The 16,726-nt window shown below is 32.3% G+C and overlaps 3 protein-coding genes across 4 annotated transcripts; 1 reads left to right on the top strand and 2 right to left on the bottom strand.

The window, feature by feature from the left end:
• Positions 1-713: 713 nt before the first annotated feature.
• Positions 714-2,362, bottom strand: LOC107828029 (uncharacterized). Its single transcript, XM_016655277.2, has 2 exons — positions 1,929-2,362; positions 714-1,509 (listed from the first exon to the last, which is right to left on the bottom strand). Exons 1-2 carry the CDS (start codon positions 2,294-2,296, stop codon positions 1,104-1,106), a joined length of 774 nt encoding a protein of 257 aa, XP_016510763.1. The 5' UTR covers positions 2,297-2,362; the 3' UTR covers positions 714-1,103.
• A 5,669-nt stretch (positions 2,363-8,031) lies between these two features.
• LOC107828028 (cleavage and polyadenylation specificity factor subunit 3-I-like) lies at positions 8,032-14,546 on the top strand. Of its 2 annotated transcripts, none has more exons than XM_075233788.1 (4): positions 8,032-8,350; positions 9,249-9,402; positions 9,487-9,584; positions 13,956-14,546. In XM_075233788.1, exons 2-4 carry the CDS (start codon positions 9,250-9,252, stop codon positions 13,984-13,986), a joined length of 282 nt encoding a protein of 93 aa, XP_075089889.1. In that variant the 5' UTR covers positions 8,032-8,350; position 9,249; the 3' UTR covers positions 13,987-14,546. The 2 variants fall into 2 exon arrangements, with proteins under 2 accessions (XP_075089889.1, XP_075089893.1); XM_075233792.1 differs by lacking the exon at positions 8,032-8,350 and adding an exon at positions 8,652-8,834.
• On the bottom strand, positions 9,595-15,906 carry LOC142171432 (cleavage and polyadenylation specificity factor subunit 3-I-like). Its single transcript, XM_075233793.1, has 3 exons — positions 15,302-15,906; positions 12,748-12,793; positions 9,595-12,662 (listed from the first exon to the last, which is right to left on the bottom strand). Exons 1-3 carry the CDS (start codon positions 15,313-15,315, stop codon positions 12,465-12,467), a joined length of 258 nt encoding a protein of 85 aa, XP_075089894.1. The 5' UTR covers positions 15,316-15,906; the 3' UTR covers positions 9,595-12,464.
• Positions 15,907-16,726: the final 820 nt, after the last annotated feature.

Genomic DNA, 16,726 nt, shown 5'->3' with positions numbered 1-16,726 from the left:
TCAACTTTAAACTCTCAATTTTACCAATTTTATTCTTAATGAGAAGTTTTTATAATCACACAATTGACATGCCCCACAAAGCTTTTAACCCTTAAGTTTTTAAGATCACAAGTTTTAAAAATTTTTCGTTTTCTTAAACTCCGTGTCGAGTCAAACTACCTCATTTAAATTGAAACAGAGGGAGTGGTTGAATATTACTCTTTGAACAAAACAAAACCAGTTGTATATTTTGGGAAGTAACCTAAAAATAAAAAGCACCATATATATAAGCAGATTACAAGGAAACCGGACTGTTACAGGAAAGAATTAGCCTTTAACTTCCACTGCACCAATATGTTTTTTAGCCACGAGACTAATATCGGCTTAAAAGTTAGAAGGAACAGTTTCATAGTGGGAAGCCAATTAACAGTTGCAGCTGCCGTTACTATAAATATCCAACTGAAAACTGAAACTTCATCCAACATTGAAGAAAATATTTTCCAAATATTTCTGCCTACTTGTGAAATATGATTCCTACTAAAAGACTTCATGTCTTAGCAACAGCTAGCAATGAGTTCTTTTATGTTTCAACAAGCAAAAGAATAATGCAGCAAGCTAAGCATAATCTAAGAAACAATAATTAGGAGTATAAAAGTGTTAATTAAAGACAACATACATTAGTGCCAAATATGGAGATGAAACCAGTTCTTTTCCAAATGTGCATATCACCATCTTATCATAGAATTACAGGGGCAAAATTTCAAGTATTAGGGAGACTAAAACTCCATGTTATACCAACCAATCTCAGTGCTAAGTGCTAACATGGAAAAAAGAGATAAGAAAAACAAAAGAAGGGAACATTATAGAGCACAATGTATCAACAGAATGACACCACATACGAAGAAGCTTGTGCATCAACAACTTGTTCAGCATACTAATCTAATACTCTCTTCCATTTTGAGCGAATTATGAAACAAGATTTATTTGTGCTGCCATGACTAATATGATCTAAGAAAGTAATACTACTACTAGTAACTAAAAATGGGAATTTGCAGTGAAGTATTAATCTTTTTGCATTCTTAAGGAACTCTTTTATTTCGGTAAACAGTAATCACCGATGACACTTAATGTGTAGACTCCGACTCCTTGACTACTTGTTGTTCCCACACTAAAATGTTTCTCTGCTTCTTAAATCTGATAGGAAAGTGCTTGTCATGTGAAAGCTCAATGATAATAACATCCCCTGATTTCAACTCATGTTCAGCAACAATGTCCTTCCATTTTCCACTGAAAAAATACTGTGAACGATCCTTAACCCATTTGATCTCCCAAAATGTGCCTCCAGGATCAAAAAATTGTAACTCTACGTCCCTCCTTGTATGTCCATTAGTTCTACTTATGGTCTTATCAAAAGAAGGGAAATAGCGTGCAAATTTCGCTGGAATCAGCAACATGCCTTGAACATCTTTCTCTGTTAATGCTTTCTCAAACACACTATAAACTCGCCCTTCTTCCTTAGCTGGTTTGCCTCTGCAAATACAATGATAAAAAAAAAATATGATAGAGTTCCTACGCTACGTATCATTATGTTTTTCAACTTCTTGATTCCACTCCCCAATCCCCATAATATAAGATAACAAAAGGAAGCAAAGACTCCATATCTCTGTTTGTATACAATTAAAATGGATTCATATACTCAAATGATTATATTTAAATTAAATTAGAAACAAACCCAGTCAGAGAATTCATATATCATTATTGTTCAAGTTCTGGATATAAGATAAGAAATTAGGAAGCAAGGATGCAATTTAATGATCTTATCCATGTTTGTATACAATTAAATTGAGACCCACTTTCAAGATTCATATACTCAATTGATTAATTATTGAATAAATCAACACCCACAAGAGTAAAAAAAAAGAAAAAAAAAAGTAGTTTCTTGTGTTTACCGATTGATAATACGCATCATCATCTGTTTAAATGAATTCTTGATTCCACTCCCCTTACTTGATTTTGAGTAATTTGCAGCATCAGTGACAGACTCTTTATTTTCAATCATGAGATTATCTCTGATCATCACTTGTTCACGACTTTGTACATGGAAAGAATTCCTATACATCAACATATTTCGATCTCCATTATAATATGGATTAATATTCTTCCGCCTTTTCACGTTCTTGTGACCTAGAAATGTATATGAATTTGCTTCGTTTGTGGCTTCTGTTGGAGCCATCAGATTCTGCTTTCTTGAACCAGTATATGAAGTTGGTTTTGCTTGTGCTTTTTCTTGAACATCTACTTTGCTCTTCTTCCTCATCTTCCTTTCCAAATGATGAAATGCAGGCGATTCTTGATTTTGAGAGAGAGAGAGAGAGAACGATATGAGAGAAGAAATAGAGTTCACTGAGAAAGGAGCCACTAATTCTCATTTTATAACCAAATCTATCCCAACTTTTTAAGTCGGTTGGTTAGTTAGTTCTAACGTCTCCAAATTATTTTTTTGGCAATTCATAGGAATTTTCCAGAAAAAATAATTGAAAAGGTTTTGGGGAAAAAAATTGTGCGGAAATATGGTTTCTACTTTCTAGGAGTGAAGCTGTAGATATGTATTGGATAAAATGCATATAAAATTTGGGCTTAAGTTCTAAATTAGAGAAATGTTGATCCAAATTAAGACTAATTATTTAAAGTTTTAAACAAGTATATTTATGACTCGTCAATTTAAAAAGATAACTCAACCAGATAAAGTTGAAATAGTTTATTAATGTTTAATATTAGAGTCAAGTTGGTTGAGTTGGCAGCGCCAATTCAGCCTAGTTAAATGATTTTACCCAATTGAAAATAATAAACACTGAATGAGAAAAAATTTGTTAAATAAACTAATATACGACACGTATTTTGTGAATTGAGTCAATAATCAAATTTGCATTATGTTTTACTCGCTAATTTGACTGACCAAAATTTATTTTATATTATAATGTCAATAATGTAACGTACTTTTTCTTGAACTAAGGAAGTAATATTTCACAATTCAACAAGTTAATTATTTTGTAAGCTGTTATGAAACATATTACAATACAATTCATTAGACGAAAGTTAACAAATTTTGAGTCTTCAAATTGAATGTATCTCTAATTTAACTCAACTTGTTGACCAATCACGTAAGTCGAGCTTTTAGTTTCAAAGTATTATTTTAGGTATATGATTATAATAATTTAAATTTTAACCTTCCTAATATCTTGTCAACTGCTTAAAAGCTAGTATGCTAGTGCACAAAAGCACTTTTTTGGCCAATAAAATTAGAGTTTATTACAAGCCCAAATCTTTATATACATCATAATAAAAGTAGTGTGAAGACCATCATATATGGCTATTATTTTTGCGATCAACAAAAAATCAGAGATTCATCCAACACTAATGAAGAATTTGCTTTCCAAATATTTTTACCTACTTTTAGCAACAACAACGAGTTCCATTTATAACCTGAAATTAAGCTAGTGCTCTTCTCATTTGAGGTGTTTACACGACAATATTGACTAGTGCATTTGGTGACTATATAAATGTATATTACGACTAGTATATATCTTCTGTAAATTAATCAGAAATTTGCGGTGAAGCATAAATCTTGTTGAAATCCTTTGATTGCACCCTTTTATATATCTTTGTCAGTTGTCACTATGAATCTGTAATTTCTTATTTCCAACAATGTTTTCAAGAGTTACACCTTTGCCTTCTTTTTAATTTGCAGTTTATTTTTTTTTTGGTTTTTCACCCGGTGTCCGGTATTCATATTGGGGCCCGATTAAATCCGGATTCGCGTTGGAAAGTCTCACATTGAGGGGTAAAGCGCTCTCTAACAAAGGCGACTCCATACCCAGAGACTCGAACCCGAAACTTCTAGTTAAGGATGAAGGAGTACTTGTCAGTTATTATTGTGAGTAGCAGCAGCAGTTGTAATCTCTTCTTTTGCTTTCGGTACTGAAAAAACAGTGAGAGACTTCTAGTGATTCTCATATATTTTTCAATATGGCATAATCTGCCTTAACGATCAATAAATTCATGTAATTCGACTTTTTTCCTTTCATGTCCATTAGTTGCCCCGAAGATCTTACCAATAGGAGTACTCAGCAAGTTGGTCTGAGTATTATTATATATTTGCTAATGGGTTCTCAGACACACATTATATTCATAATTGTTCCTCATCATCATTCTCATCAGGAAGTTCTCCTCTACCATTGAAAAAAAATTCATACATATCAATTTTTTTTATGATGTCACTTTAAATTAATTAATCCTCCCAAAACTTAATAGTCTTTAACTTTGTTAGTATATGATTAAAGTGGGACTAGCTTTCAAGATTCATAAATTATACTATAAAGAATATAATGAGAGCCAACACATACTGCACAGGGGGTAATAAGAAGCTATCATTATTGTTCATAAATTTTGAATTTTATTTTTGCTTCTTCTATTTCTTTTTCTTGACCCTCTACATTAACATTATAAGAAGGTGGAGTCACATTCTGTTTTCTTGAATATTCAGCATTGATAGTTGTTCTGCTTTTTCTTGAACATTCAAATTGGTCTTCTTATTCGGCATCTACTATAGTTAATTTATGTCCTATATATGTCGGTTTCTAGGTTTTTCAATCTAAATACTATCCTATTGGTTATCCTTTTTATCAGCACAAATCTGTGTATGATCTTGATTGATCTATATTTTAGCAGCTCAAATAATAGTACTTTAATATTTGTAAATTTTGATTTTGATATAATCAAACACATTTGATCTTTTAAAAATTAAAATGTGTGATTTGATAATTTTATGTATAAAATGTGTTTTATATAAACTACTTTTAGAAATCTTTGGCAAAATATGTTAAATTTTTATTTCAAAGTTCACGTTAAATCTAATGGTCAGAGTTATTTAATGGAGACCAAACATACACTTTTAAACAAATTTTTAAAAATAAACTACTCAAAAAAATATACTCCATTAAAAGATTATTCTAAGTCTCTTCCAAATATAAGAGATCATTCCCCAAGTGGAATATAACCAATTTTATATATAACTTAAAGTGAAAAAAGGGGCATTCTCGCTAATCAAACACATGGAGGGAGATTTTGAAACAAAAAGATAAAAGTGGTAACAAATGTACCTGCCATGCAATTTTAATTCATGTGAACATTACATGGAGTTTAAGAAAAAGAATAAAAAATTTGAAACTTGTGTTTTTAAAATATGTCATAACTTTTGTATGGCTGTAAATATTTTGAAACTTGTGATGTAAAATATATTCCCTTCAGTCTAAAATAAGTAATTTTTTGGCTATTGGCCATATTAACGTTTACTATCTCTTCACATAAACATTCCTAGCACATACTCCAACACTTTTTACTCCAAGGTCAATGTAGGAAAAAAATAATTAATACATTCTTGAAATATGAAAAAATTACTTATTTTGGATCACAAAAAAGACCAAAAAATTACTTATTATGGACCGGAGAGAGTAACATACTATGGAATCCTAAAAGTAAGAGCTTCCTTATTTGTAAAGAGTTTATTCTTTTTTAAATTGATTAAGAAGGAATTAATTTTATTTTTCCAAAATTTGCCCTTATTTACATATTCCAATGTGTCATGATAATAATTAATTAAAGTTAATTTAGTGAATACATCTTTTTTCTCTAGGAGTTCATAATTTTTTAATGGGTGTGTCAAAGGTAAAATAGTCAATTATTGTGAACCGGAAGGAATAATAATTGTGAGCACCTAATTTTTGACTATATTTGAATTTTTATCACCTTCTACTATGTAAATATTTTCAGAATTTAATATATATTTTGTAGCTTTGTTATATATATATATAGAAAAATTATTAATAATTTAAAAGGTCAATTATTACTATTAATATTATTTTTATTATTATTATTATCTTTATTTTTAAATAAAATGAATTAAAAACCGAAAATAAATATAATTTTTTAAAAAACAAATTTCAGATAGGAATTAAAAAATAAGAAAAGTAGAAATATAAAATTTAAAAGTAAAAGTAAAAGTAGGTAGAAATTATTTAATAAAAAAGGTAAAAGAAAGTAAAAAATTAAAAAAAATAAAAGTAAAATAATGTGAAAATTTTAAAAATGAAAAGTAAAATAAAGTTGGAAATAAAAAATAAAATTAAGGGTATCTGATTTTATTTTTTTTTTAAAAAGTAAAAGTAAGTAGGAAATAAAAAAAGAAAAGTAAAATAAGTGTGAAATAAAAAAATAAATAAAAAAGTGGGATTTTAAATATATTAAAAGTAAAAAAAGTGAGAAATTAAAAAATAAAAGTAAAGGAAAGTGGGGAATTATTTTTTAAAAAAAAATAAGAAAAATCGAAAGTGAAAATTCTTTTTAATTAAAAAAAAAATAATAATAATAAATAACTGAAAATTCCGAATTTTTTTTTATAAATAGAAGAGAAATGTGATGAAAAAAGAGAGAGAAGGAGGGAAAAAAAAGCGGGGGGAGGGAATTGAGAGAAATTTATTTTTCTTCTTCTAGGATAAGGGAATTTCTACTCGTGTCATTCTTTCTTCGGCTTTCTTTCAAAAAATTCAGCAATTTATCACCTAAACTCCAGCCCATAACCAACTGGAAACCAAGCTAAAAAGCACCACAAAAACGAGCCGAAAATCCAGCGAAACAATCATCTTTTGTATAGAAAATAACAGTTCCAAAGTTGAGTCGTCGAGTTCGAGCTCCATTTGTCGATTTTGGTCTAGGCTCCATTTACATCCTTGTCCATTATCAGAGCTTCAAAACAGTCTTGTAAAGCTCCATTTCTCTCATCATTGTTTTATTAAGATATTATGCTTGAATATTAATTTGATCTTATTTAGATTCATGAAAATTAAATTTTTTTTTCTGTATTAATTGTTAGGTCTCATTAGCTTTGTTAAATTTTGCTACTTTATTGATGATTAACATGAAGATTGATAATAAAAAAAAATATGATTTTTGGGCACGTAGTGAATGTTTGAACTTTGGGGATAAAATCTATGTCTGCTAGTTGAAATTGAAATATGAGGTTTGGACTTTAAAAAAATAATGATTGGTCCCGATGTTTGGGCTTTACTTAATGAAACATGTACTACTGCAATTGACTAATTGATAAGGGAGTAGCTTGATGAACTAGTAACTGGTCATACTCTTTAATTGACTTTAAATGGCCAATTATACTACGATCCAATTTAATTTATCTGGTCCAAAATAGTTTCTGTCATGCCCAATTTAGTAAGAGCAAAAGCTGACCCATTTTCCACAATTGATTTTCATAGCTCTTGACCTTACACAAATCTCAAACCCGTAAGGAAAAATAAATCATGAACACATGCTAGCTGCTTTAGGTGCGATTAATAAATCATCGTGACTATGAGTATGGTTCATGTGGCATGATCACGATACGTAAACCCCAACTCAAGTGCGCGTTTCACGTGACTTGACTTCAACTTCGAATAATAATAAAAATAAATATGTTGTAAATCGCGGGTGCGTTTCACGTGACGCGATTCGCAATATGTACAAAAATAAATGAGTTTGCGACATCGCGTCTTGTACAAATAAGTTTCATAAATAATTAAAAACGGTTAAAAGGAATAAAAATGCGCATATATGTTTAAAACATGTATTAAATCAGATAACTAGGCCAATTATTAATAGTTGAGCGACTGTGCTAAAATTACGGAACTCGGGAGTGCCTCACACCTTCTCTCGGGTTAATAGAATTCCTTACCCGGTCTTCTGTGTCGCAGACCATAAATAAGAGTCAAATTTTCTCGATTTGGGATTCTAAAATAAATCGGTGACTTGGGATACCATAAATTATTCCAAGTAGCGACTTTGAATAAATAAATAATCATATTTCGAATAATGTCACTTTAATTGGAAAAACTTCCTATCCCCTATCCCGGAAAAAAGGAGGTGTGACAATAATTATAAAACCCCTTTTTAACTTTTTTTATAAGGGTGGCATGTGTTCTTTCTTATGAATTTCTTCCACCACAATTGGAATGCATTCTCTCCTTCTCCGTGTTGATTTCTAATATCCCAAAAATATAAAGAACATTCAATTCAATAACATAACAGAGGGACGGTCCGATCCGTCCGGACAAGAGGACACTTCTCAGGTCCGGTCCATTTTAATTTATAATTCCTAAAATAAAGAGACAAAGTGAAAAAGTGAAAAAGAGAGCTTGTAAGCACAATTTCAATTTCAAACGTTTATTGCAAAACAGCGCTTCCTCTCCCTCTCTACCTCGGGCGGCGTTACGGTGAAAACCCGACGAATTTCCAGCCGGAAGTAATTAATACTCGAATAGACCTTGTAAGCATCTTCAGTCTTCGGTTCAGTACGTGCAGCTTGTTTGGATGGTTCGAATAGACGTAATTGTATCGTATTGTAACTTTAAATATAATATTTATTGTGATTGTTATTTAATTTTATTATATTGTATATCCGTACGTAACATCAAAAACGATAAATTTGGCGTGGTGCCTTTTTCTTTTCGTTTTGTCCTTGATTTATTGTTAAATAACCATATTTTATCATTACACTACTTTTTTTTTTTTAATAATATTATAATTTTATTCTTTGTATTGTTGGCACGGCACAATTTATCTGTATTAATCAAATAATACAATCCAATACAATACGATACATTTACATGTAACAACAATCCAAACAAGCTATTAGGGTTCAGGTTCCTAACTCTTATTCTCTCTTGAATCGTTGTTCTTATTGGTAATATTAAACTTTTTGATGATTCAACATTCTTCTCGCTTGCCAATTTCGTTTTTTGCCGGCATTGGTAAAAATTACCCCAAAAACATTGCCTTTTTCGTGATTGTGTTTGTTCAATGTTTCGTTTTCAATTTTACTGAGTAGTATTCTATCAGCGCCTATTTTAATTGATCTTTTCTTTGCGTGAACCACACAATATAGTAAATGGACCCTAAGTAGGTTTTGCAGTAGGTTGGCAGCCAGCTTAAAATTCCTCAAACTATGTTGAATAGAGCATAAATGGATATCGGAGGACTCCTATAGCTGTCAACTAATTTAGGATTGACACGTACTAGATGAATTCATTTGACACTCATGGTTTTGGTATAATGAAGCTGAATGATTGTTTAACCAGTTAAATTTTGGATTTCTTCTTATTATTTATCTCTTGCATGAAAATTAGTGTTTTCATAATTTGATTTATATGTTCTTTGGATGTAAGAATGGCGTCTACTGGACAACCACAGTCATCTTTGAAGAGACCTAGTCCTGCATTTAACAGAGAAGGAGATAAACTCATGATCACTCCTTTAGGGTCTGGGAATGAAGTGGGACGGTCATGTGTTTACATGTCTTTCAAAGGAAAAAGAGTCTTGGTAGGCTACACTCTTTGTCATTCTTCTTCAAACTCGTTTTTTTTGGGCCACAAGTTCTGAACTCGATTATTTGTTTTTTGGCAGTTTGACTGTGGCATTCGTCCAGCTTACTCAGGCATGGCTGCTTTGCCGTATTTTGATGAAATTGATCCTTCAACTATTGATGTTCTTCTCATTACCCAGTAAGTTTTCTGTGCCTTAGTTCTATAAATTGAATAGGTATTGCAGTACGGTACTTCTTCTCCCAAAGTGTTCTATTGCTTAAACAAATGCAAAGCTCATCTGAGCTAAATTCATGGTGGAGCTTATTTTGAGTTTTGACTGTATATTGGTTTGATTCTTTATGTTCATGTTGCTAAGGCTCCAGAAGAAGAGTGGTTAAGTTTCAACGCAAGACGAAAACAAATTATAAAGACGAAAGAAGATGCACAACTAAGTAGAATTAATATTATGGGCTATTATGTTTGGGCGATTCTATGTGTTCTTGGTAGAGCTTTTGGCGGATCTTCTTATACAAGAGGACTCAGAGAAAGAAAAAAAAAAAGCACTGCCATTAACCAACTAAAAAACCTAATCTTTCGTTGGAAGATGGGAGGAAAAGGGTTTCTTTTCTGGGAGACAATGTTAATTAAATGTTAGAATTAGATTATTCTTTTGTGAGGTTTTGTTGCTGAAAGTTGTACCTGTAATATCCAAATTGCGCCTCTTAGTAGCTACTGTCAGTTGTTTGTTTAAGTTCCTTTAGTGAAGGGACCAAAAGTACTCATATTGTTTAACTAAAGGTTAAATGTGATTCGTCTAATATCACAAGGACTAAAATTGGAATTAACTGGTAACGTAAGGACCAAAGGTGCTATTTTCTAATTCTTTATTGTTCTGCTCATTTAAAATGGTTCAAACATAATATGGGACAAAGGAAGTAACTTATTATATCGTTCTCAGCGCTGACTTGTAATATTTTTTATGTTCGTGATTACATACCTATCAGTTGAAAAAGAAGATTTTCATTTTGTGATTATACTCTCACATGTTTGTAAGTGCACAAACTTCAAATGGTTTGAAGTCATCAATGGACTAGCTCATCATTATTTGAAATTATTTTTGTTATTATTGATAAAATGGTGCAAATAGGGGACGAATGCTTCAAAGAGCCCTTGACGAGTTATTAGAAGCAAAACGGCCAATGTTCAGAGAAAAAAAGCTTTACTAGTAGTTCTTTTTAATTGTCACCCACCCTTCCAATTGTGAAGTTGTGGCTTTGATTATGTCAATGGTTCCTGGATAGAGTTGTTTTTTTATTTCAATAGTTATTTATTGTTTTCCTTGTATTCGGTTATTGACAGTCTTGATTACTACATGTTTTCTTATTAACTTGTTGTTGTTACTGCTTGTGCTTTTATTATCTTGTTATTGTTACTGCTTGTTTTCTTATTATGTTGTTGTTGGTATTGCTGGTTGTTACTACTTTCTTTTTCTTTTCTTGAACCGGGGGTCTATCGGAAACAACCTCTCTACCCTCAAGGCAGGGGTAAGGTCTGTGTACACACTACCCTCCCCAGATTCCACTCATGAGATTATACTGGGTTTGTTGTTGTTGTTGTAGTTATTTATTGTTTTATGGAGCCGTGGTAGGATTGACTAGTTGAGTGGAGGGAGTGGACTGATATTTTTTTTTAAATAAACATGGTGTCCGGGCGAGCTTGCACGGACCTTGACTAATTCCATGGGATAATCCTTGCTACCTCCCACCAGCACACGTACTAGATAATTGAGAAATTATCGAGGTCAGCGGTGCACGGTTCGAAGCTAAGTGGATGATGGGCCCACCCCTCTACTCCCCAACTTAAATACCAAGCTATTGTCTGGGGCAGGGTTCGAACATGTTGCTTCATTTGAACTTATTTTCATGTTAAAATGTTTAATTACATGATAAAAGAGAAGCTACCATTGAATTAGAGAAGAAAGCGTATAGGAAAGAGCTCCTCATATAGGAATCTAAGGTACATGAAATAAAGAGAAGTATCATAATTACTAACAAGCATTTCTAAGTAAGCTAACAAAAATAATGAAGACATACATGTAAACTGTTTTTTCCTGCAGATGAGAATATTGGCTTAAAAGGAATATGCATTGCAATTTGATTATCTTAAATCAGCTTAATCTGCATCGCTGTCCCAAACTTCACCTCCTCTTCCAACTACTTTAATCAAAAGCTAATATGAAATCAATGTACATCCTTATATTCAACCTCCACACTTGACGCAGTAACTATACCATACTTTTTTTTAGGAAAAAGTTATTTTTTGAGATATTAGTAACTATATCATACTTATATTTTCAAGAAAAGGGATTTCTCCCATTAAGACAACTACTTTTTTGATAAGGTATGTTAAATCCCATTAAGATAGTTTTTTCCCCTTTTTTGATACATAACTTAAAACATAATATCTGAAAGAAGATCTCCTTTAGATGAGTATCCATCAATAACCAATAATCTATGCAGGTTCAGGCTCCTCGCTTTACGTTAGCATACCTACAGGTCGGCCCAGGGCTCTGTGATACGATATTGCATATATAAGCAAGAAACTGAATCTTAGTATGTCCTCAATCTTCATGTACGAGCCCACGCACCACTAAAATGCACGTCCAAATAACTATTATGATGATACTATAGGAACTTACTATCCTAGCTAATGGCTTATCAAAAAAACCTCCTGCAGCATCCAAGATCTGATAAATGCTCCCTTATCCTAGAAATAACTTAGCATTAGGTTCCACAATCTCAATCTCCTCAAAAATATCGAGGGCATGCTTCATATGCCAGATAGCCACAATTAAGTTGGACTGCGCTACCTCTGTTCCACGAAAGTACTTAACACGATGTGAAACCTTATACTAGAGTAGGTAAAAGATGTTTCTTCAGTGCATAAATGTCAGCATGATGACATTTTCATTTGCATAACCTATAACTCTGGGATAAATACAAGTATACAACAACCCTATGCAAAGTGATGGTATGCCTACATGATGACGAATCAAATTCATAAGTGTCTGCATGACGACTAATCAGTCACTGCTTGGAGATCAATCATGGGATGTTGAAAACGAACCTCAATTTTGTCCATGGAGCGAAGAATGTCATGTTCATCAAACAACATATCTTCAACCGAGGCATTGCTCACTTTAACATAGTCTGACAAAAGCAACTTGTACATGGCCTTTGTTGCATGAGTCATAAATACGCGCCCTTTAAATGTAGTCTGAAAATAAAAGAAGCTAATATGAATCAACAAAAGAAGTACTAAACAGTTGCAAGTAAAAAAGATTTTGAACCCCTGAACAAACCTTTTCAAGGAAATAAGGGAGGGAGGCAGCATGATCTAAGTAAAAACTGCAAAGCATTAGAGCATGTTAATGCAAGCATTTAGAGTAAGATAAAAAGGAAAAGGAACCAAAAAAATTCAGGATTAAAAAAAAACAGCTAAACAAATGGTCAATAGTTAATATGCATGTCAAGGGACTTGAACGCACTGTAGAGACAATTAGCGGGTGCACAAGTAATTCACTGCTAATCAGGACCACATAGAATAGATAATAAGATGAACTAGATCAGTCCAATCCCCTATCCCAGATTCCCAGTGGAGGCAAAAATACTAGGTCCCCATTTATCCAAGCTTTGGTGGACAGAGTTACCTAGAAAGTTTAAAATGAATCAATATAAAAACCAATTTGCTAAAGTATTAAATTGTGGTGGAATAGACGGTGTGGAGGCGGGGTTGGGGTGGAGGTGAGGTGTTAGTGGTGGGAAGGGATGGTGGGAGGAGTAGAGTATAGCTAATTTGGGGATGCGATGGAAACGTTAACACAAAAAAGTTTCCTTGGCCTATGAACTGGAATATGGAATCAAGGCAATATGTTATTTCTTCACCGAGAAGGTAGGATTCTGATTGTGTTATTTGATCTCTCTTGACTATAAGGGGTTGTGCAGTGGAAATTTAAATCTTTTGGACTCTTTGGGTTCCCTTTTGTTTAATTGTCCCGAAGAGTGTTAAATGTAACTTAGAATTAAATGTTTCTTAGAGAAGCAATTGATGATAGATAGTGCTTTTCATTTAGCTAAGAGAGTTTCAGACCTTTGTGTGTATTCATTGTAGCGTCTGGGTTCCATGAATGATTAAAATTAATCTTCTTACTGGTTATCAAAAAAAATTAATGTTTTTACTGAGGAAAAGGATAGATTGTGCCTTGAATGTGCCATCATGCCAATTGGACATCTGCAATCTGGGAGAAATACATGCAGTTTATGAATGTCAGAGAGTATAGGCACTAATTCATGTTTTGGTTAGACCAGTTTTAAAGTTATTTTTTTGTTTCTAATTTCATATTGTAGAGAGCCATGTTTTTATGTAGGTTCACCACTTTGTTACATTTTTCATAACACTTGTATACTGGGTTTTTCCCACCATATCAATGGATCACTTTATCATTCTTTTTAAAAGATTTAGCAACATATATGGCTAGGGTTATTTGACATATGAAAACTTGTTCTGTAGGTTGTCGACTTCCATCAGACTATGGAAGTAAATGGCATTCGCTTTTGGTGTTATACTGCCGGTCATGTCCTTGGTGCTGCCATGTTTATGGTTGATATTGCTGGTGTTCGAGTTCTCTATACAGGAGACTACTCCCGTGAAGAAAACAGGCCGAGACCCCAGTCTTCAAAGTGGTTTGTCAAGGCAACTGTTCGATAAATGGTGCTCTGACAAGAAAAATGCTTGTGTTATACCTGGGTATATGGTGGAAGGAACCTTGGCGAAGACTATCATCAATGAACCGAAGGAAGTCACCTTACAAAATGGCTTGAGTGCTCCACTTAATATGCAGGTTCATTATATTTCATTCTCAGCTCACGCGGATTATGCTCCGACTAGTACCTTCTTGAAAGAACTTATGCCTCCCAACATAATTCGAGGCTAATGAGATGGGAAGGCTCAAGCAGAAACTTACCTCTCTCTTTGCTGATGGCAATACTAAAATAATTACTCCCAAGAACTGCCAATCGGTTGAAATGGCCTATTTATAGTCAATTTATGGCCTATTTAGGTTGGTTGCTAGGTTCTAAAATGTAAATACTACGCCTTTTTATCAGCACAAGCGCGCGCACACACATTTATTTATAATGTATTATGATCTTAATTGATCTACATAAAGTCTATTTTAGCAGTTCAGATAATAGTACTTTAGTATTTGTTAATCAAGCACATTTAACCTTTTAATAATTGAAATGTGTGTTTTGACCACTTTATGCATGAAATGTGTTACTTGCTTCCTTCATTTTTAGTTGTCCACTTTTGATTTAGCATCCCTTTTAAGAATAAATAAATAAAATATATATTTTATAATTTTACCCATAATAATGATAGCTTTCAAAAAATATTGGGGAATGAGTAGTTAATGATAAGGATCAAACAAAAAAAAATTATTTTTCTCTTGATTTGCTAAAATAGACAAGTAACAATAAAAATATATTTTTAGTATAGTTATCAAGTAAAAGTGAATAGAGAGAGTATATATAATTTATTAGAAATCTTAAACAAGAAGTGCCAAAATTTTATTTCATGGTTCATGTTAAATTTAATAGTCAGAGTTTGTTAATATTTAATGGAGGCTAAACATGCACTATTTAACAAATTTTAAAAATAAACTACTTAAAAATATATTAAAAAAATTATTTTAAGTCTTTCCCAAATATGTGAGATCGTTGTTGCAAGTGGAATATAACTTATTTTATATTAATACAAGTAATATAACTTAAAGTAAAAAAAAAATGGGCATTCTCGCAAATCAAATAAATGGAGGGAAACTTTGAAACAAAAGGAAAAAGTAGTGACAAACGTACCTCATAATTGCCATGCAATTTTAATTCGTGTGAACATATGTCGCCAGACAAAGAGTTTAAGAAAAGGCAGAATAGCCTAGGAAACACTTCTACTTGTTCTGGTTTGATATTTTGTTCCCCGTACTTCACGAAATTTCATTTAAACACCTGAATTCGATCAAAATTAATATTTTAAACACATCCAACTCTGTGCGTTGTTCATTCTCCCTTATATGGAGGACACATCAGATCCACCTAGATAAGTAATATCCATATCATAATTTACTTTTACATAAATTATTGTTATAAAAATTTCAAATCAATTTCTTTTTCTCAGAAAAAAATAAAATAAAATCCCACACCTTTCTCTCATCTCTCCACATTCCCGGCGTTCTATCTTTCACCCACCACCATCATTTTCATTCTTGAAAGCTCACTAATTTCTCACACGGTGATTGGTGACAAGCTACTTCCTGCCATCCTTTATAGTTTCCTCATCTATTTAACCGCCTCTTTCTACTCTATTCTTCCTAAATTACAAAAAGTCAAAACCTCCAAATCCATCTAATATAACAATTCAACAACTAATTTTATCGATAACCACAATTCTATAATCTTTAAGGCCAACGAAAAGAAAATGGAGGATTTGAATTGTTTAAGCCATAGAATTTGTGGACATGAAGGCTTGTAAAAATCCAATTGATGTTGATGGTATATCGTCGTTGAGAATCAAATTTGTTGGATTTTTTTATTTGGATCGCGGGTCACTCCATGTGGGTTGACCCGACCTATTTTTGAATAGATAAGATTAAATAACCTCTTATGAGAAGTTATTCCACACGATGAATCCGCGAAAGCATATTCTATACGGTTATTTGGGTGGGAAGAGTTTTCTTTAGAACTGCTTTCTTCCTTAACTCTGAATAAATAGGGAACAATATGTTCTCTTCAAAGACACATGAAAAAACACAAAGAACTCTTCTCCTTTCTTCTCAAAAAGAAAAACACAGAGGACACTTAGTTTGTGGAATCAAAATTCTATTTCCAAAGTGAAATAGAATCAGTGTGGAGCAATTTCTGTCACACAAATTTCAACGATCTTCCGATGCTGTTAATATGTACACAAATTCGATATCCATATTACTATTAAATCATCATTGATATCAGAGCTTTAGAAGTGTACTCTATTGAGATGAATACACAACTTAATTTCAATCAGTATTAATTTTATTACATCATTGATTAACAGAGAGTTCGAATGAACTCGATGTTCGCAATTTGTATGAAAAATTGTATGTGCCCTAATAGCATTTCCTGATTAAATGACTTCTATAACTTTAAGAGAAAATTGAAACGTATCTTATTGTAATATGATGGATGAGAGCCTTGTTTGTTGTGTTGTTTTATATTAAATTTATTTTAAAAGGCAAAAGAACAAGTTCTAAT

Source organism: Nicotiana tabacum, chromosome 2, assembly GCF_000715075.1.
Source record: "Nicotiana tabacum cultivar K326 chromosome 2, ASM71507v2, whole genome shotgun sequence".
NCBI classification, from domain to species: domain Eukaryota; kingdom Viridiplantae; phylum Streptophyta; class Magnoliopsida; order Solanales; family Solanaceae; genus Nicotiana; species Nicotiana tabacum.
Note: the sequence above shows the minus strand (reverse complement) of the source record. Positions and strands in the feature narration are given on the sequence as shown.